The sequence below is a fragment of the Ranitomeya imitator genome, chromosome 9 (assembly GCF_032444005.1).
Source record: "Ranitomeya imitator isolate aRanImi1 chromosome 9, aRanImi1.pri, whole genome shotgun sequence".
Lineage (NCBI taxonomy): Eukaryota > Metazoa > Chordata > Amphibia > Anura > Dendrobatidae > Ranitomeya > Ranitomeya imitator.
The window spans coordinates 139,995,584-140,016,926 of record NC_091290.1 but is presented as its reverse complement, the minus strand read 5'-3'; the positions used below and the strand labels follow the sequence as shown (position 1 = coordinate 140,016,926).

The 21,343-nt window shown below is 45.6% G+C and overlaps 2 protein-coding genes across 2 annotated transcripts in view; both read right to left on the bottom strand.

The window, feature by feature from the left end:
- Positions 1–21,343, bottom strand: part of CEP89 (centrosomal protein 89) — a 359,859-nt gene that overhangs the window by 241,604 nt on the left and 96,912 nt on the right. The gene's annotated exons all lie outside the window — the stretch shown is intronic.
- Positions 641–5,741, bottom strand: WDR88 (WD repeat domain 88). Its single transcript, XM_069740392.1, has 11 exons — positions 5,660–5,741; positions 4,724–4,834; positions 3,853–3,941; positions 3,630–3,693; positions 3,417–3,555; positions 2,861–2,990; positions 2,594–2,778; positions 1,928–2,010; positions 1,324–1,392; positions 1,046–1,138; positions 641–863 (listed from the first exon to the last, which is right to left on the bottom strand). The coding sequence occupies exons 1-11, from the start codon at positions 5,729–5,731 to the stop codon at positions 717–719; spliced, it is 1,182 nt and encodes a 393-aa protein (XP_069596493.1). The 5' UTR covers positions 5,732–5,741; the 3' UTR covers positions 641–716.

The window sequence follows — 21,343 nt, the reverse complement described above, 5'->3', positions numbered from 1 at the left end:
TATACACACATATAGTACATACATATACAAATTGAGAAACACATACATACAATACACAGAGTACATTCATACACACACACCACACACATATACACACATATACTGTATATAGTACATACATATCCACATCGATACACAAATATATACAATACACACACATATAGTATATTCATATACACACACAGAACATATACACATCCATACAGACATATACACACACATATATAGTACATAAGCACACACATATACACCATACACACACAAACACACTGCACACACACATACTGTATATAGTATATACATATACACATCCATACAGACATACACACACACACATATACCACACACATATACACCGTACATACACACACATGTACACACACGTATATAGTATATACATATACACATCCATACATATACACCCACACACACATATATAGTACATATAGTACATACGCACACACATATATATAGTACACACACACATATACACCGTACATACAAACACACTGCACACACACACATACTGTATATGGTATACACATATACACATTACACATCCATACAGACATATACACACTCATTACATCATAAAGAACCAGAATCCAATAACAAGCCATAAACAGAGGTCTCTTATTTTGCATTTTTCGGCCTTTTCACCTTTATTCCTGCTGTAGTAACAGGCGTTATAATTCACATGTAATATAGATGTGATATTACACGGCACAGGGGCTGGTGGGGAGCACCATGGGCAGGGTGGGCATACTGCTACACGGGGCAGAGAGGCGACAGAAGAAGCATTTGGTGATCACGTTTGCATTGTCCCAGTACATGATAGGAAACGGCTTCTTGCACTGTTCACACTGAAAAATATGAAAACTTAGTAAACAAATAGAACTTTCCGCCTATAAAACAACAGTCTCACCGCCACGTGACCCTCATCGCCCCCTCCATCACTTATACCACATTTATATATGGCGGGGCCGGCGTCCTTTCTCTTGTTCTTCGGCACATTAAGTCCTTAGTGATTGACAGGAGTATTTACCTGCGTCAGCCGAGAGCCGATCGCCTTCTTGTTCTCAATGACCGCAGGGATTTCTTCGTAATTCTCTATGTTCCACAGTCGCAGTGTAGAGTCCTGTGTGGATGGACAGTCAGTAATCACATGCGCATTGCATCTGTCCTTACAGGGGTCATCCATGGATCGGGCTCTGGAATCAGTCATGTGCGGTGACCCCAAAACCGTCCACATATACCTCAGTATACTAATCCAGAAACCGCTGTCATGGCCCAAGAGGCAGCAGGAGCGGCTCATGATTTTACCTTAGAGGAAGACAAGATCCACTTCTTGTTGGCGCTCAGTGCAACATCCAGGACCCAATCAGTGTGACCCTAACGATGGGATGGAGAGATGGAAGGAGGGATGGATAGAAGGATGAATGGATGGAGGGATAGGAGGATGGAAGGAGGAATAGATAGAGGGATGAATGGATGGAGGGATAGGAGGATGGAAGGAGGGATAGGAGGATGGAAGGAGGGATGGATAGAGAGATGAATGGATAGAGGGATAGATAGAAGGATGAATGGATGGAGGGATAGGAGGATGGAAGGAGGAATAGATAGAGGGATGAATGGATGGAGGGATAGGAGGTTGGAAGGAAGGGAAGGAAGGATCAAAATTTAGTGCCAGTAGAAACCTCCACGTCCACGGACCAGTAAATACAGAACAATTAAAGAAGGGCTGCAGTCCCATATAATCTAGGTGAAAAAGTGACTTAGTGACCCATTTATTCCATGCTTGCATTATTTCTGAAACATGGAATAAATAAATCACTTTTTCACCTGGCCTGTATAGGAGCGCTGCCTTCCTTTTGCTCTTCCGCAGGTAGGTAGGTAGATGCAGTCACCAGAACTCAGGGGAACTTACCTTTAGCACAAGCTTCTTGCACTTGGACAGAACATCCCAGAGGACAATTGTTTTATCATATCCTCCGGATAGAAGGACGGACGCTGAGGAGGAAGAAGAGCATTACAGTGTCTCATTGAGACTCGGGTTAGTATTTACATCTCTTCCTGGACTGCCCCTATAATCCAAACCTCCCCTTCCCACCTTCAAGACTTTTCTTTCGCTGCAGCCCTTCTCTAGAATGCGCTACCCCAAAAAATCCGATTAATATCCAACATCCACAGTTTCACGCGTGCCCTAAAACCCACAATTTTACGTAGGCCTCACACAATCCATAATCTAACTCTTCTTTACTTATCTAGTTCTCCATTATACGTCACAGTCTGATCAGTTTCCCCAGTTTTGAAAAACCTCTTTTCTTGTTTTTTTTCTTCTAAATATATACAAACTGTGCTTTACTCACCCTCTCCGGGTCTAGGGCTGAGTCTCTGCTGATGCTCCTGATGTCTGTTATTGTCAGCAGGGCTGACATCCCACCGATAGCACTGCAGCCAGTCACTGAGCTCAGCGGCTCTGCCTGATTTGATTGCCTGCAGAGCCGTTAATGTGACGTCTGCCCTACAGACAATTACACACGCTGCGAGCAGTGGAGGAGACCCAGGGCTTGAATTCCCCAAAGTAACTCACCATCCTGTGAGAAGACGCAAGAGCTGACCGATCCCGTGTGAGCGTTTTGGAGATGTTCGGGTCCTCTATGGCGGAATTCTCCGGTGTTAACATCCCAGACTTTTAAGCCTTTATCCCAGGATGCTGTGCACAGCGATGTGCCATTGGGACTGAAGCCGCAGTCTGAAATCACATTGTCGTGTGCCCTGCAATAAAATGACACTAGGATAATGGTGCCGTCCTGTGTAATCCTGCAGAATACTCGTCCACACTCTTGCCGCTACTTACCGTTTGATTTGGATGGTCGTACGTTTTGCAGTTATGTCCCACAATTTCACAGATCTGTCAGATGATACGGAACAAATTCTCCGACTTTCCGGATCAAAACAGCATCTTGTTATGGTGGACGAGTGATGATCTGACAGAGGGAAGAATCGCTTGGCTTTATATATGAACATATGAGCGAGGGTCCGTGTCTGCGAGTTACATCCCACAACTGCCAGAGGAAACGTGCACAAATAGACACTATGTGGAATTTTGCGCACCCGTCTGACTGAAGCTGCATGCTGTGGTTTTTCCCCAATTGCATGTGTGAATTGTGCCATTAACTTCATAGAAGGGGCTCTGCAAAGCCTTATTGGGGTCCCTATCTTCTGAGAAACCCTCTTTAACCCTATAGCAACTAATCAGATCGCTGCCGATAATTTCATGGGCAAATCAGTGTTTGGAAGCACAGATCTGATTGGTTGCATCAGCCCCATCTCAAGTCTGGAAGGAAGCAAAGAGTAGTATTTCCAGGGATAACTTACTACCGTAGGAATAACCCTTTAATGAGTAGAATTACCTTTAATATACATCACTTTGGAAGCCATCGTGCAATCGATGATACAGATGCCATTTTCCACATCAACGCTGCAGACTACGTGTTTTCCATCTCCTGAAACGCTGCATGATGTAACAAGGCCATCCAGGCTCACCGACCACTGGTGACAGAATATTATATTATTTATGATACATCATATACAGTATATATAGAGTAATAGTAATCATTACATACCAGCACTTTCCCAGTCTGCAAATCCCAAAGCTTGACAGTTTTGTCATATGATGATGTCACCATCCTAGAGGTCAGGAAAATGATGATTAACACAATAGAAGGAAACAGTAATCATAAAAAGCATATAGGAATATATGAGGCTGCAGAGTTCGGGTCGGGAGAGCCACGTTCGGACCGTGAATGTTGGATGTGCAAAATTCGAAGTTGATGAGAAAATTGTCACCTGGTGTTGTCACCTGTCGGATTGCAGTCAGAGATAGGACCACTGTGCTCATCTTTAAAATCACAGATCGGGGAACAAGTAGAGACATCCTAAAAAAAAATAAAATAAAAAAAACGTAAAATTACTGTTCAGTCAGGAAGAATCAGATACAGTTATGGCTGCCTCCATATCATCACAGTTCTCTGTATAAGTGACATTACATGGCCAGGTGACCATTAACATCCAGCAGATCTCTGCTCTGGCTAATAATGGGAGCTCAATACGGGATCTTTCTATAACATGACCATGAATCACAGGTTAGTAGCGACCATGTCAGCGTCTGAACGCAACAATTCCTGGACAATCCCTTTAAAGAGGTTCCCACTACTTTATCATTGATGTCCTAGGTCGGGGTCTGACACAAAGCACGCCCGATGATCAGACGTTCTTGGTGTGGGTGGTGGCCAGAACTGCGGAGCTGCTCCGTCTTTCTGATAGTGGCGAGGCGCAGGGTACTGCAGATCCTCCCCTTATCTATTTGAATAGGAGGCAGATGTGCAGTACCCAGCGCTCACTATCAGAAGATGGAGCAGCTCCTCAATTGAGCAGTTCCGGTCAACGTTAGCCTAAGATATCTGATTGGGGGGGACGGGTGTTGGACCCCGACTGATCAGACATTGATGAGCTATCATAAAGATAAGCTATTAATGGTAGTGGACAACCGACTTGCCTATGGATTCATAGTAGAGCCATGATGGGCTGTAATTCTGGATAGCCCATGACTAGGTGTTCAGGCTCCCAGATGACGATGACGGACTACAGAAGTGTTACAGTCATGGAAACACAGTCCCCAAATTTGCAGGTCCAGCCCAGTACCCCGGGAGTCACCTACCCACAGTTTTGCTGTTGCATCATGGGAACTTGTCAGGAGTTTCGTATCCTCAAAACAGAAATGGCAAGAAGTGACAGCCCCGCCGTGTGCCTTTAAGACTCTTAAAGGAACCTGAAAAAAAATAATAGAAATGACAAATCTATAAAAACACAATGTGCTCAAAAATGGCGATTGTGTGAAAGGAGTTGTTGTCCACACGGTTTCTTCTGCTTTGGACAATACATGAACACTGCAGCCGATCAGTGACTGTTGATCGCCTGCAGCGCCCAAGCGACTGGTTAACGCTGATTCAGCTTCCACAGGAAAATCAGAAATGGAGAATGCTTTTTCGGTGGATTGTTAGTGCAATTCCTGTGGACGCGCTGCCCCTCCGGACCGTGGATCTGTCATACACCCATTTTAGCGTGAACATTTTATGAGCGGTCTGTATAAGCGTACACGGCGTGTGTATATAGCGCGTGGACGTCTGTTTATGCACTATATGGCAGTATTAGGCATAACACCACCGTCTTTCCTGATAAAAAAAATAATGACAGAATTATTTCATAACTAATTCTTGGAAAATGTATGACTTTATTTGACCACTTCAGTTAAGCCACATTCTCTAGTGTTACACTGAATATAAACAGTTTACATATAAAGCTGATTGAAAAAAAAATTACGATACTATAAACCAATGAGACGGCACCTTTCATTTTTTTTCCGTTGCTCCTGAACTCTAAAAGCTGCAATGTGATTGGTTGCTATGGGTAACAGTATGGTCATTATTGCAGTTATGTATACATAAAGTTGATTGAACGGAAAAAAAAAATACAACCAATCAGCTTGCTTCTTTCACTTTCTAGCTACGTTTAATATATGAAAGCAGAAACCTGATTGGTTGCTTTGGACAGTGCTCGCTGAGCTTTATGTAGTGACTGAGGGCAGTGTGACCACCTGGGACAATCTCTCACTGTTCCACACGGTCTCCTCCTCGCTCGGGCTCATTCTGTTCCAGTGCAGGGACATCTCACTTCCGGAGTTCTCATCTCCATAGCAACCGGCTACAGTGGCTGCGCTGGGCCAAACTACTGTAGGAATGCGCCATCTAGTGGCCACTTGGCGGAAGTGTCAGATACAGATTCCAGTAGTCACCCTGCATCTGGAGGAGGCCGGGGAGGTGACCATTTCTAGGAACAGCTTGCAGTCACCCTTGTGTCCCCTGTATTTTTAAAGGGGTGTTACAGTGATCGTCTATAATTATGACAGGCCGATAATGAGGGATCATGCGGGGGACCCCAACAGAGCAGGCTCATTTGCACGCCGCGCCAAATTAAAGGGTCACTCCTATCTTCATGGATGGATAGTGCACATAAAAACAAGCACTTTTGTAATTTAGTCCTTGAGCTATTCACATGTTTCTTTTGTTTACAGCTCGTTGCCAAGGAGACCGACCACCGCAGCTCTCTAGCTTATAAGGACTGCCCCCGAAGCTGGCCGGGGTTAGGAGGTGACGACAGCGCGCGCTCCAGTGATCCTCGAAAACCCGACTTCCAGCGAATATTTCTTAATACGGGGCGACCTTGAACCGAACATTTCCAGTAAGTGAGGTTTGTATTTCTGCAATGTTTGCCACCAGGACTGATTAACCTCCTGTATAAACACTGGGGATATACAGCACATTTTGGGGAGAGGATGCCATTATGGATTTCATTTGTGTGACGGTGTCATCTCTCCCTCATCAGATCATCCTCATCATCACTGCGTCCAGGTAAGATTTCATAGTGATGGTAAGTGATATGTCATCCCTGTCCGACCACTGGGACCCTGGGCAATCAGTAGAACAATTCTGTTTCCGCACTAGGAGAGAGTTGTGCACCTATAGGCGCCACTGTCCGCTCTTATTATAGTTCATGTATATTTACGTCAGGCGATTCCTGCTGCCCAAACTGAATCAGGGCCTGGCTACACCATCGCAGCCAAGGATATTATTCCCTGAAATGTTCCAGAGTTTAAGAAAAATTATACTTTGAAGATCCGTCCGGGTACTAGAATAGTCTTGTGGTGCCCCTGGCCGGCTCTTCCCAGCGCTGCAGCAAGTGACTGACAGATTCCTCTCTATGTACATGAGAGTGAGATCTGTCAATCACCTACAGAGGCGCGAGGAAGAGCCGGCCGGGGGCAGAGCAGGACTAGTCTGGCCCACCGCTATGGTCGCTGGCCAAATCTTCAACGTATATATTCTCTGAACCACTGAAGCGTTTCAGAGGATAATATACCGGCTGCAGAACTGACCGAATGAGAGGTGGTACCTAACATGTGAAGCAGATCAATCAGGGTCTTGAGACCCCCACCAATCAACCACAAAGTGCACAGACTCTGTAGTAAGGCTGTAGATCCGGATATGGTGTCCGGACCCGTATATTTAGTACTAGATGGTGGCCCGATTCTAACGCATCGGGTATTATAGAATATGTATGTCCACGCAGTATATTGCACAGTCACGTAGTATATTGCCCAGTCACGTAGTATATTGCACAGTCACGTAGTATATTGCCCAGTGACTTAGTATATTGCCCAGTGACGTAGTATATTGCCCCGCCACGTAGTATATTGCTCAGCCACGTAGTATATTGCCCAGTGATGTAGTATATTGCCCAGTGATGTAGTATATTGCCCAGTCACGTAGTATATTGCCCAGCCACGTAGTATATTGCCCAGCTACATAGTATATTGCCCAGCCACGTAGTATATTGCCCAGTGATGTAGTATATTGCCCAGTGATGTAGTATATTGCCCAGTCACGTAGTATATTGCCCAGCCTCGTAGTATATTGCCCAGCTACATAGTATATTGCCCAGCCACGTAGTATATTGCCCAGTGATGTAGTATATTGCCCAGTGATGTAGTATATTGCCCAGTCACGTAGTATATTGCCCAGCCACGTAGTATATTGCCCAGCCACGTAGTATATTGCAAAGCCACGTAGTATATTACCCAGCCACGTAGTATATTGCCCAGTGATGTAGTATATTGCCCAGTGATGTAGTATATTGCCCAGCTACATAGTATATTGCCCAGCCACGTAGTATATTGCCCAGTGATGTAGTATATTGCCCAGTCACGTAGTATATTGCCCAGCTACGTAGTATATTGCCCAGCCACGTAGTATATTGCCCAGCCACGTAGTATATTGCCCAGTTACGTAGTATATTGCCCAGCCACGTAGTATATTGCCCAGCCACGTAGTATATTGCCCAGTTACGTAGTATATTGCCCAGTTACGTAGTATATTGCCCAGTGATGTTACATAGTTACATAGTAACATAGTTATTAAGGTTGAAGGAATTCTTTGAGTCCATCTAGTTCAACCCATAGCCTAACCTAACATGCCCTAACATGTTGATCCAGAGGAAGGCAAAAAAAACCCATGTGGCAAAGAGTAAGCTCCACCTTGGGGAAAAAAATTCCTTCCCGACTCCACATACGGCAATCAGACTAGTTCCCTGGATCAACGCCCTATCAAGGAATCTAGTGTATATACCCTGTAACATTATACTTTTCCAGAAATGTATCCAGTCCCCTCTTAAATTGAAGTAATGAATCACTCATTACAACATCATACGGCAGAGAGTTCCATAGTCTCACTGCTCTTACAGTAAAGAATCCGCATCTGTTATTATGCTTAAACCTTTTTTCCTCCAAACGCAGAGGATGCCCCCTTGTCCCTGTTTCAGGTCTATGATTAAAAAGATCATCAGAAAGGTCTTTGTACTGTCCCCTCATATATTTATACATTAAAATAAGATCACCCCTTAGTCTTCGCTTTTCCAAACTAAATAGCCCCAAGTGTAATAACCTATCTTGGTATTGCAGACCCCCCAGTCCTCTAATAACCTTGGTTTCTCTTCTCTGCACCCGATCCAGTTCAGCTATGTCTTTCTTATACACCGGAGACCAGAACTGTGCACAGTATTCTAAGTGTGGTCGAACTAGTGACTTGTATAGAGGTAAAATTATGTTCTCCTCATGAGCATCTATGCCTCTTTTAATGCATCCCATTATTTTATTTACCTTTGTAGCAGCTGCCTGACACTGGCCCCTGAATATGAGTTTGTCATCCACCCATACACCCAGGTCTTTCTCATTGACGGTTTTGCCCAGAGTTTTAGAATTAAGCACATAATTATACATCTTATTACTTCTACCCAAGTGCATGACCTTACATTTATCCCCATTAAAGCTCATTTGCCATTTATCAGCCCAAGCTTCTAGTTTACATAAATCATCCTGTAATATAAAATTGTCCTCCTCTGTATTGATTACCCTGCAGAGTTTAGTGTCATCTGCAAATATTGAAATTCTACTCTGAATGCCCCCTACAAGGTCATTAATAAATATGTTAAAAAGAAGAGGGCCCAATACAGACCCCTGTGGTACCCCACTGCTAACCGCTACCCAGTCCGAGTGTGCTCCATTAATAACCACCCTGTTTCCTATCCCTGAGCCAGCTCTCAACCCACTTACACATATTTTCCCCTATCCCCATTATTCTCATTTTATGTATCAACCTTTTGTGTGGCACCGTATCAAAAGCTTTTGAAAAGTCCATATACACTACATCCACTGGGTTCCTTTGGTCCAGTCCGGAACTTACCTCTTCATAGAAGCTGATCAGATTAGTCTGACATGAACGGTCCCTAGTAAACCCGTGCTGATACTGGGTCATGAGGTTATTCCTCTTCAGATACTCCAGTATAGCGTCCCTTAGAATGCCCTCCAGGATTTTACCCACAGTAGAGGTTAAGCTTACTGGCCTAAAATTTCCGAGTTCAGTTTTTGTTCCCTTTTTGAATATTGGCACCACATTTGCTATACGCCAGTCCTGTGGCACAGACCCTGTTATTATGGAGTCTTTAAAGATTAAAAATAATGGTCTATCTATTACAGTACTTAATTCCTGCAGTACTCGAGGGTGTATCCCATCCGGGCCCGGAGATTTGTCAATTTTAGTGATTTTTAGACGCCGCCGCACTTCCTGCTGGGTTAAGCCGGTGACATTTAATGGGGAATTTTTATCACCAGTCATTTTGTCTGCCATGGGATTTTCTTGTGTAAATACTGATGAAAAAAAAAATCATTTAGCATATTGGCTTTTTCCTCATCCTCATCCACCATTTCACCCAGACTATTTTTAAGGGGGCCAACACTATCATTTTTTAGTTTCTTACTATTTATGTAGTTAATGTAGTATACAACACAGAGCCACGTAGTATATTGCCCAGCCACGTAGTATATTGCCCAGCCACATAGTATATTGCACAGCCACGTAGTATATTGCCCAGCCACGTAGTATATTGGCCAGTCACGTAGTATATTGCCCAGCCACGTAGTATATTGCCCAGTTATGTAGTATATTGCCCAGTGATGTAGTATACAGCACAGAGCCACGTAGTATACTGGCCAGTCACGTAGTATATTGCCCAGCCACGTAGTATACTGCCCAGTCACGTAGTATATTGCCCAGCCACGTAGTATATTGCCCAGCCACGTAGTATATTGCCCAGCCACGTATGTCACAGGTTAAAAAATAAAAAATAAACATATACTCACCTTCCGAGGGTCCCTTGTAGTTCGGTCACATGACCGTGACGTCATGGCAGGTCCTTCTCCCATACCATCCTTGCCACCGGAACCTGCCGCTTGCATGGAGCGGTCACCAGAGCGTCGCGAAAGGTGAGTATATAATGATTTTTTTTTTAATTATTATTTTTAAGATTAGATGTTTTTACTATTGATGCTGCATAGGCAGCATCAATAGTAAAAACTTGGTCACACAGGGTTAATAGCGGCGGTAACAGAGTTACCCGCGGCATAACGCGGACAGTTAGCGCTGGCATTAACCCTGTGTGAGCGGTGACTGCGGGGAGTATGGAGCGGGCGCCAGGCGCTGACTGCAGGGGAGTAGGGAGGGATTAATCGGACTGTGGCCGTCGCTGATTGGTCGCGGCAGCCATGACAGGCAGCTGGTGCGACCAATCAGCGACTTGGATTCCACGACAGACAGAGGCCTCGACCAATGAATATCCGTGACAGAAAGAAGGACAGACAGAAGGAAGTGACCCTTAGACAATTATATAGTAATTATATCCACCACATCAAATCCCTGTCATGGCCGCCCAATCTCCAGGCTTGAACCCCATTGAAAACCTCTGGAATGTAATCAAGAGGATGATGGATAGTCACAAGCCATCAAACAAAGAAGAACTGCTTACATTTTTGAGCCAGAAGCAGTGTGAAAGACTGGTGGAAAGCATGCCAAGACGCATGAAAGCTGTGATTAAAAATCATGGTTATTCCACCAAATATTGATTTCTGAACTCTTCCTGAGTTAAAGGGAATCTGTCACCCCTTTTTTTTTCGATTTGAGATAAAAATATGGTTCAATTGTGTTTGAGCTCTGCATTACAGCAGTACCTTTCATATCCCCCGATTTCCCACCTTTGCTGACAAAATACCTTTGTAATCTCTCCTTTTTCGTATGTAAATTACCCCTGTCCGATGGGCGGGGCCTATTCGCCGTTTCTCCCCACCTCCTGTCTTACTCTACGCTCTTCTTTCCTGCGTTGGCGCAGAATCAAATGTTTATACACAACACAGCACAGAAAAATGCCATAGACAAGACAGGTGACGTGAAGCAGAATTATCATTATGTGAGAGGGATAGATATAGATATTGGAACAGTTCATAGATAAGGAAGTCTTAATGTTTTATGGTCCTCTGAATGGGTCTGGTTTTATGTTGTGATGAGCCAAGAAGGTCTGAAAAGCAAATTCCTTAATTGATGTAAAAAGACATAAAACATTCATTCCTGCACTGAGAGTGTCAAAGGTCATCATCAGCTTATATTCCCAGACTTTTCTGTCTCTCTGAGATTTGAAATTACCTTTTAATACAAGTAATTTCATGTCCATAATGGTATGATTGGGGAAACAAAAATGTTTGGCCACAGGTAGATCTATTATTTTTCTCTTATTGTGTGGTTTTGAGAATTCATCCTTGTTCTCAGTCTCTGCCCTGTCTCCCCCACATACAGACCCCCGGTTGGACATTTAGTACAAATAATTAGGTACACCACATTAGATGTGACGCAGCTGAAGGTACCTGGGATCTTGTAGTCCTGATGTGAGTTGGGGATCTTTATCTTGTCCGTGGTCATTATAGATGGACAGGTTTTACATTTTTTCTGGTTGCATGGAAAGGTTCCTTCAGCTGTTAGAGAGGACAGGGAGCTTCTGACAATGATGCTTCTTCTTGTAATTTTGTTTTGGATTGTTCTTGGACGGTAGCCCTAATTCAAAAAGGTCTTTTTGAGGCGACGAAGGTGTCCATGGATTTGGAACATATACGATTGTATCTGATGGCTTGGCTCTAGACAATAGAGTTTTTTATGTGTTTTGGATGGAAACTGTCCCATTTAAGGTATGTTGGACGGTCGATTGGCTTCTGATACAGGGATGTCTCTATTTCATTGTTCTGCAGCTTAATGATGGTGTCCAAAAAGTTAATTTCAGTGCTGGAGTAGTTGAGTGTCAAGTTGATGGTAGGATGAAATTGATTAAACTGTTCATGGAATGTCTTTAGCTGTGGCTCAGACTCCGTCCAAATAATTAAAATATCATGAATGCGGTAGTACGCCAGAGGCCTGATGGGACATGAGGACAAAAAGTCGCTTTCCAGCTTGGCCATGAAAAGATTTGCATACTGTGGAGCCATTTTACTTCCCATTGCCGTGCCAGTCTCCTGTAGATGAATCTTGTTGTCAAATTCAAAGTAATTGTGGGTGAGGATGAATTTTGTGAGTTTCACCACAGAATCAACCCCAACTGGGGGACTGTATGTGGGGGAGACAGGGCAACAACTTAAAACAAGGATGAATTCTCATCGCCACACAATAAGAGAAAAAAGAATGGACCTAGCGGTAGCAAAACATTTTTGTCTCACTGATCACAGCATCATGGACATGAAATTACTTGTTTTAAAAGGTAATTTCAAATCTCAGAGAGACAGAAGAATATGGAAATATAAACTGATGATGACCTTTGACACTCTCAGTGCAGGAATGAATGTTTCGCATGGATTTATGTCTTTTTACATCAGTTAAGGAATTTGCTCTTCAGACCTTCTGGGGTCACCACAACATAAAACCAGTCCCATTCAGAGGACCATAAAACATTAAAGGTACTGTCACACTAGACGATATCGCTAGCGATCCGTGACGTTGCAGCGTCCTCGCTAACGATATCGTCCAGTGTGACAGGCAGCAGCGATCAGGCCCCTGCTGGGAGATCGCTGGTCGGGGAAGAAAGTCCAGAACTTTATTTCGTCGCTGGACTCCCCGTAGACATCGCTGAATCGGCGTGTGTGACACCGATTCAGCGATGTCTTCACTGGTAACCAGGGTAAACATCGGGTAACTAAGCGCAGGGCCGCGCTTAGTAACCCGCTGTTTACCCTGGTTACCAGCGTAAAAAAACAAACACTACATACTTACATTCAGCTGTCTGTCCCTTGCCGTCTGGTTCCTGCACTGACTGCTGGCCGTAAAGTGAAAGCAGAGCACAGCCACAGCGGTGAGTCACCGCTGTGTGACTCACCGCTGTGCTGTGCTTTCACTTTCACTTTACGGCCAGCAGTCAGTGCAGGAACCAGACGGCAAGGGACAGACAGCTGAATGTAAGTATGTACTGTTTGTTTTTTTACGCTGGTAACCAGGGTAAACAGCGGGTTACTAAGCGCGGCCCTGCGCTTAGTTACCCAATGTTTACCCTGGTTACCAGGGACCTCGGGATCGTTGGTCGCTGGAGAGCGGTCTGTTCAGCTCTCCAGCGACCAAACAGCGACGCTGCAGCGATCCGGATCGTTGTCGGTATCGCTGCAGCGTCGCTAAGTGTGACGGTACCTTAAGACTTCCTTATCTATGAACTGTTCCAACAGCTTCACGTCACCTGTCTTATCTGTTGCATTACTTCTGTGTGGTGTTGTGTATAAATATGTGATTCTTCAGAATTTGAATTAGTCTTTGCCTAATGAAGAGACCAGAGTAGTATCAAAAGCTTGCCATTTGTTACCATCTTTTCAGTTAGCCATTAAAAGGTATCAACCACTGAGGACTCTGACATCTGAATACTTTTCTATCTACTGGCTAACACGGTACCAAGATAAATGTCTTTCCTGTAGAATAAATGAAAAATTTACATTTTACTCAAAAATATACATAAAAAGAGAAAAATCAGACAAACTGAACAATTTGCAGTTGTATCTTAATTTTTTCCAGAGCTGTGTATATTGTAAGACTCATGCTGGTGAGGTAGATGGAGGCAGGTATATCTCGCCCAGGTGTTTGTCCTATGTGAATTAGGCCACTCAGTATCTTCAGGGTGCTAATGGGTTAATGATTGCAGGAATAAAAGATGACCAGCTGGGTGTTTCCAGTGTCTGCCTGGGGCACACAGATTGCCTGCCTGTGTGAGACAAACGTGAGTGAAGAGCTCTGCTCAAGATCTGTATGATGTTAGCTGGGTGGGAGAAGCCCCCCCAGTTGTTGAGATAGCAACGTATTTGTTTAGTTAGTGCCGGACAGGCTAGGGTTTATTTTTATGTTTTGTTTTTTGTGTTGCTTTCACGTTAATAAATCTGACCTGAGGTCAGCCTGCTCAGAAACCTGCTGTACGCCTCAGATTCAATGCACAAACCACGTGTCCTTTGACCCCAGCAAAAGCGATCCCAGAGTGTTTTGTCACATTGTGGTGGAGAATGCGGGCATACCGTGGCACAGGCGACAACATGGAAGACGTGGTGAAAGCCTTAGTACAGTCCACTGCCGTACAGCAGCAGGCCACTGCCGCACAGCACGAAGCTAATCGCTTGATGGCCGCACAGCTGAAGGAGTTACTGGACATGACGGTTGCAGACCGCCAACTTCTCCAACAGGTGGCGCAGCGCCTGGAGAGCATGCCTGACGCTGACCCGGAAGCAGAGTCCAGAAGGATCCATGTGAGTCGATACTGGCAAAAGCTGACTGCAGAAGATGACGTCGAGGCATATCTGACAACTTTTGAGCGGACGGCATTGAGAGAGAAGTGGCCGAAGGCACGATGGGCCGATTTAATTGCCCCGTTTCTCTCCGGCGAGGCCCAAAAAGCTTACCATGATTTGGACCCGGAGGTCGCTCAGGACTTTGAGAAGCTGAAAGCTGAGATCCTGGCCCGGCTGGGTGTGACGACGGCTGTCCGTGCACAGAGGGTACATCAGTGGACATACCAGCAAGATAAACCAGCGCGGTCTCAGATGTTCGACCTGATCTACTTGACAAAGAAATGGCTGCAACCCGAGGTACTGACAATACCCGAAATAATCCAGCGGGTTGTCCTGGACAAGTACCTGAGAGTACTACCCCCAGCGCTGAAAAGGTGGGTAAGCCAAGGAAATCCCACGACAGCGGATCAACTTGTGGAGTTGGTCGAGCGTTATTCCGTGGCAGAAGGACTTCCCGACGACACCGCCAAACCCCGGACTGTGCCTCCTCCTCGTGGAACCGGTAAGACTGTTCCAGGGACCTCGGGTGAAGGAAAATCGCTTAAAACTGTGGGGGAGGAGTCCGGGACTGCTCGCACTCCGAGACCAAGAGTATTGGACGGTGGTCTCAGTAGGGGACCTGTTAGGTGTTTCCGCTGCCATGAGAAGGGTCATGTTTCTGCGAACTGTCCTGTTACCGCTGAACCCATGCAGTGCGACGTTATAGACTCTAGAAAACGCATGTCTTTGGTTACACAGCTAGTGAGTGTGAATGCGGGTCAAAATGATACAGCGAAACACCTGTGTGAATTATCTGTTGATGGGAAAAATGTTGTGGCATTACTAGACTCTGGAAGTGTGGTGACTCTGGTGAAAGCTAGTCTGGTGGCACTTCCGTCTGGTCCGTCTGACAAGTTTTCTGTGACGTGTGTGCATGGTGACACCCGCTCGTACTTAACAGCGGTCATATGGATTTCTACTCCCTATGGGTCAGTGCAGCACAAAGTGGGACTCGTTCCCGCATTGTTACATGATGTAATCCTGGGCAGGGATTTTCCCTATTTCTGGCAGTTGTGGGAGAATCAGTTACTCCTTCACGGTAGCTGTACCCGTGAATCTTCTCCCATGCCATCTGGAGGTCCCGAGTCCCTAGAGGAGACCCCACAGGAAGATGTTGCTGGGGAGGTTAGTGAATCTAACCTTCAGTACCCCTTCTCCGTCATGGCGGGGGAAACAGAGGAAACTGAGGAACCTCAGCGAGAGGCGGAGGCAGACAGCCATCCGGCACCCTGCCTGCCAGATTTGGGAGTCCAGGTGGATGACTTCCACAGCGAGCAAATGAAAGATCCTACCCTGACTCCGGCTAGGAAAAATGTAAAAATGATAGATGGGGTACCCGTAGAACCTGACACTAGGCTAGCGTACCCGTATATGGTTCTTGAAAATGATTTGCTCTACCAGGTAGAAAAAAAAGGGGAAGACACAGTGCAACGGTTAGTGGTACCCAAACCTTATCGGCGGAAGGTACTGGATTTGGCCCACGGACATATAATGGGGGGACATCTGGGGGTACAGAAAACCACAGAAAGGATATTGCATTGTTTTGTGTGGCCTGGAATACATTGTGATGTGCGTAACTATTGTGAGTCCTGTCCAGAGTGCCAAATCGCGGCCCCTAAATCTCAGTTCCGTAGCCCTTTGGTACCCCTTCCTATCATCGGGGTCCCTTTTGAGAGAATTGGGATGGATTTGGTTGGGCCCCTTCCCCGATCCGCACGTGGGCACCAACATATCCTCGTCATCGTGGACTATGCCACTCGTTACCCGGAAGCCGTCCCTTTGCGTAACACAGCTACCAAGACGATCGCCAAGGAATTGGTACAAGTGTTTAGTCGGGTGGGAATTCCAAAACAGATACTCACCGACCAGGGGACTCCCTTTATGTCGAGGGTAATGAAGGAGCTCTGCAGGCTCTTACAAATAGACCCGTTGCGTACGTCTGTCTATCACCCTCAAACAGATGGCCTGGTTGAGCGCTTCAACAAAACCTTAAAACAGATGCTCCGGAAGGCGATCGACAAAGATGGGAAGAACTGGGATTACTTGTTACCCTATTTGCTGTTTGCCATTAGGGAAGTTCCCCAGTCTTCCACAGGATTTTCGCCTTTCGAACTGTTGTACGCCCGTCGTCCCCGGGGACTGCTGGACGTCGCAAAAGAAACCTGGGAAGGTCAAGTCACTCCCTTTAAAACGGTGATCGACCATGTAACACAAATGCAGGATCGTATTGCCGCTGTCATGCCCATTGTTAGGGACCATATGTTACAGGCCCAGGGAGTCCAGAGGCAAAGTTATGATAGAGGCGCTAAGGTCCGTACATTTGCACCCGGCGATAGGGTGTTGGTCCTAATCCCTACGGTGGATAGTAAATTCCTGGCAAAATGGCAGGGCCCATTTGAGGTCCGAGAAAGAGTTGGTGAAGTGAACTATAAAGTGTACCAGCCGGGTAAGAGAAAACCGGAACAGATTTATCATGTGAATCTGATAAAATCCTGGAAAGACCGCTCTGCCCTAACGGCGGATCTGCCCCGTCCGGTTTGTTCACCTACTGTACCAGAGGTGCAGGTTGCTGAGACTCTCTCAGAACGACAAAAATCTGAGGTTAAGCAATTTTTGTTACAGAACCGACAGTTTTTCTCCGAAAAACCTGGCCAGACGAAGTTGGTGAAACATGAGATTGTCACAGAGCCTGGCGTCACTGTTCATGTGAAGCCCTACCGGATTCCGGAAGCCCACCGTGAAGCCGTCTCCCGGGAAGTGATGGCAATGTTGGACTTAGGAGTCATTGAGGAGTCACACAGCGCCTGGTCCAGTCCAATTGTGTTGATACCTAAACCGGATGGCTCCATCCGGTTTTGTAATGACTTTAGGAAACTGAATGCAGTTTCTAAATTTGATGCGTACCCTATGCCCCGGGTCGATGAGTTGATCGACCGGCTTGGTAAAGCCCGATACATTACGACCCTGGATTTAACAAAGGGGTACTGGCAGATTCCTCTGGCCGAGGCGGCCAGAGAGAAGACGGCATTTGCTACATCGGAAGGTCTGTTCCAGTATGTCTATATGCCGTTTGGACTTCACGGAGCTCCCGCAACGTTCCAGAGATTGATGGATCGAGTCTTGAGGCCCCACAGACAGTACGCTTCTGCCTACCTGGATGACATCGTAATTTACAGCATGGACTGGGAAACTCATCTCCAGAAGGTACAAGCCGTGATTGATGACCTGCGAGATGCAGGTTTAACGGCAAACCCCAAGAAATGCCACATCGGGCTTGAAGAAGCCCGATACTTGGGCTACGTGATTGGCCGAGGAGTGGTTAAACCCCAGATCGACAAAATACAGGCAATTCAGGGCTGGCCACAACCAGTGAACAAGAAACAAGTGCAGGCTTTCCTGGGGATTGCCGGCTATTATCGCCGGTTCATACCCAATTTTGCAGCCATGGCTACTCCCTTGACGGATCTTACCAAGGGGAAGGGTTCCGTCATGGTAAAATGGACCTCAGCTGCTGAAGAGGCCTTCCACAGCCTGAAACGGGCTTTGTGCTCTCAGCCCGTACTAGTGACTCCTGATTTCAGCAGCGAGTTTGTGGTACAAACTGATGCCTCTGATACTGGTGTCGGAGCTGTACTTTCCCAGGTGAGGGACGGAGTCGAACACCCGGTCCTCTATCTCAGTCGGAAACTGAATGTACATGAGCAGAGGTATGCCGTGGTTGAAAAAGAGTGCCTAGCCATTAAATGGGCTCTCGACTCCCTCAAGTATTACCTGGCTGGTAGGAAGTTTAGGCTGGTCACAGACCATGCCCCTCTCAAGTGGATGCACCTCCACAAGGACCGTAATAGTCGGGTAACCAGGTGGTTCCTTGCCCTGCAGGCTTACTCTTTTACGGTGGAGCACCGACCTGGGGTGCAGATGGGGAACGCCGATGCCCTATCCCGAGTGCACTGTTTCAAAAGTGTTCTTGCTCGACCGGAGTGGTCTGAGCAAGGGGGGGGGGATATGTAAGACTCATGCTGGTGTGGTAGATGGAGGCAGGTATATCTCGCCCAGGTGTTTGTCCTATGTGAATTAGGCCACTCAGTATCTTCAGGGTGCTAATGGGTTAATGATTGCAGGAATAAAAGATGACCAGCTGGGTGTTTCCAGTGTCTGCCTGGGGCACACAGATTGCCTGCCTGTGTGAGACAAACGTGAGTGAAGAGCTCTGCTCAAGATCTGTATGATGTTAGCTGGGTGGGAGAAGCCCCCCCAGTTGTTGAGATAGCAACGTATTTGTTTAGTTAGTGCCGGACAGGCTAGGGTTTATTTTTATGTTTTGTTTTTTGTGTTGCTTTCACGTTAATAAATCTGACCTGAGGTCAGCCTGCTCAGAAACCTGCTGTACGCCTCAGATTCAATGCACAAACCAGGTGTCCTTTGACCCCAGCAAAGGCGATCCCAGAGTGTTTTGTCACAATATATACACATTAATTTATAGGTACTCCCTTACTCTTTTTATTGTTAGACAGTACTCCGCTATCTTGTATAGTTTCTAAAGTCGAAATGGTCAAAATCAGAAATTTATCTTGTAGGGTTTATGCACAGGTTAAAGGTTTTGCTGCAGATTTTGTGCAGCAAATCTGCATCAAAGTTATTGTATGTAGATTTATGTCACTTTATGCATTGCATGTTCAAAATCCACAACTGCAGATCAATTCACTTACGGGAAAATACATTTGCAACCGCTTTGTGCCAGCTTTTTTGGTTTGTTTCTTTTTTCTTGGCGAGTCCTGCACTGACCTGTGACATGGCACTACTGAGAGGAGGCGTTTTTGTATGCATTGCATAAACTGCCAACTTATAAAAAAAAAAAAGTGCAATGCTCCAGCAAATATTGTTTGGATCCTGATTTAACCATAAGGCTAAGTTCACATTGGGCGTTTTAGCTGCATTTTCTTCATGCTTTTTTAATGCTAATTTTTAGCTTCTTTTCACAGTACTAGCAAAGCCTATGAGATGTCTGAAATCTCATGAACACATTGTTTGTTTGTTTTTGTCATCAGTATTTTGTGCTTTGCATGTTTTTTTTTTACATAGAGCATGTCACTTCTTTCAGCATTTTTCACCAATTGAACTGAATGTAAAAAAAAGCATGAAAAAAATTAGCAAAATGTGAACTGAGCTTTAAAGTCAAGTTGGAAAAATTCAATGGGTTCACATGTTATAAAACATATGTTTATATGTTTCTTTACTGTATAGAATAGGGCTGACTGCTGTGCAACCCTAAAATGGACACCACAACTTACAACAGTGGGAGAAGTGGCCCATGAGTGGAGAAAGAATATTTCTTCGATAAGACAGATTTCAATGTTTTTTATGTTCCTTTGTACTATTGATTTATGCATTGTTTTGATTTAGTGATAGTGACCATTTAAGAACTTAGGCTTTCCACCTGGTTTTCGGGACATCTCCCCCAACCCTGGTCCACCATCCCCCAACCTCAACCCCTACCATACCTCACATCGAAACCTGAATAATCTTACTAATATTATTTGCACTCCTTCATCTCCTTCTTTTAATTGTGCCCTTTGGAATCCACGGTCTGTATGTAACAAGCTTCCTTTTCTTTCTACACAATTACTTTCTGAAAAACTCTCTTAATCTGTTGGCCCTCACGGAAACCTGGATACAGGATCCCGCCACTGTCTCTCCTGCTGCCATTTCCCATGGTGGCTTACAATTCTCACAATCCCCGAGACCCACAAACAGACATGGCGATGGAGTCGGCATACTCCTGTCCCCACAATGCACTTTCCAGGTTATCCCCACCAGCTCCATCACTCTAATTCCCTTCTTTTGAGGTCCACACCATCAGGCTCTTTCGTCCCCTCTCCCTCAGAGTAGCGGTCATATACCGGCCCCCAGGCTCACCCACCCACTTCCAGGACCATTTCTCTGCCTGGCTGCCGCACTTCATGTCCTCAGAACTCCCAACCCTTATCCTGGGAGACTTCAACATCCCCATAAACAGCCCCACTTCTACATCTGCATCCAAGCTTCTATCACTAACCACTTTCCTAGGCCTCTCACAGCTCTCAACCTCTGAAACACACGTCATGGTCCAGTCCGGAGTTTATTTTCATTTTTCCTCTTTTGAGACTGGTCATGCGGGGGTTAATCTCATCAGCCTCGTTCTTGAGCTAGCTGGGCTATTTCAGTCCCTCACAGCCTGCCTACCACTGTGAGTGATCGTTCATGCTTCCCAGCTTGAGCCCCTGACCTGTATCCTGATCTTGGTGATCCTTGTGTCTCTGTCTGCCCGTACCCGTGTATGACTCAATCTGTTCCCTGGACTTCGGCTCTGGTTTTCTGTCTCTGATACCACGTTACCCTCCTGGTGCTGACTTTGCTTGTGTACTGACTTTGTATTACGTCTCACGATTTGGTTACCACGATCCCAGTAGGCTCTGACGTCTTGCTTGTCCCCGACTATTCCCTGCTCACCCCTTCTGTTCCACG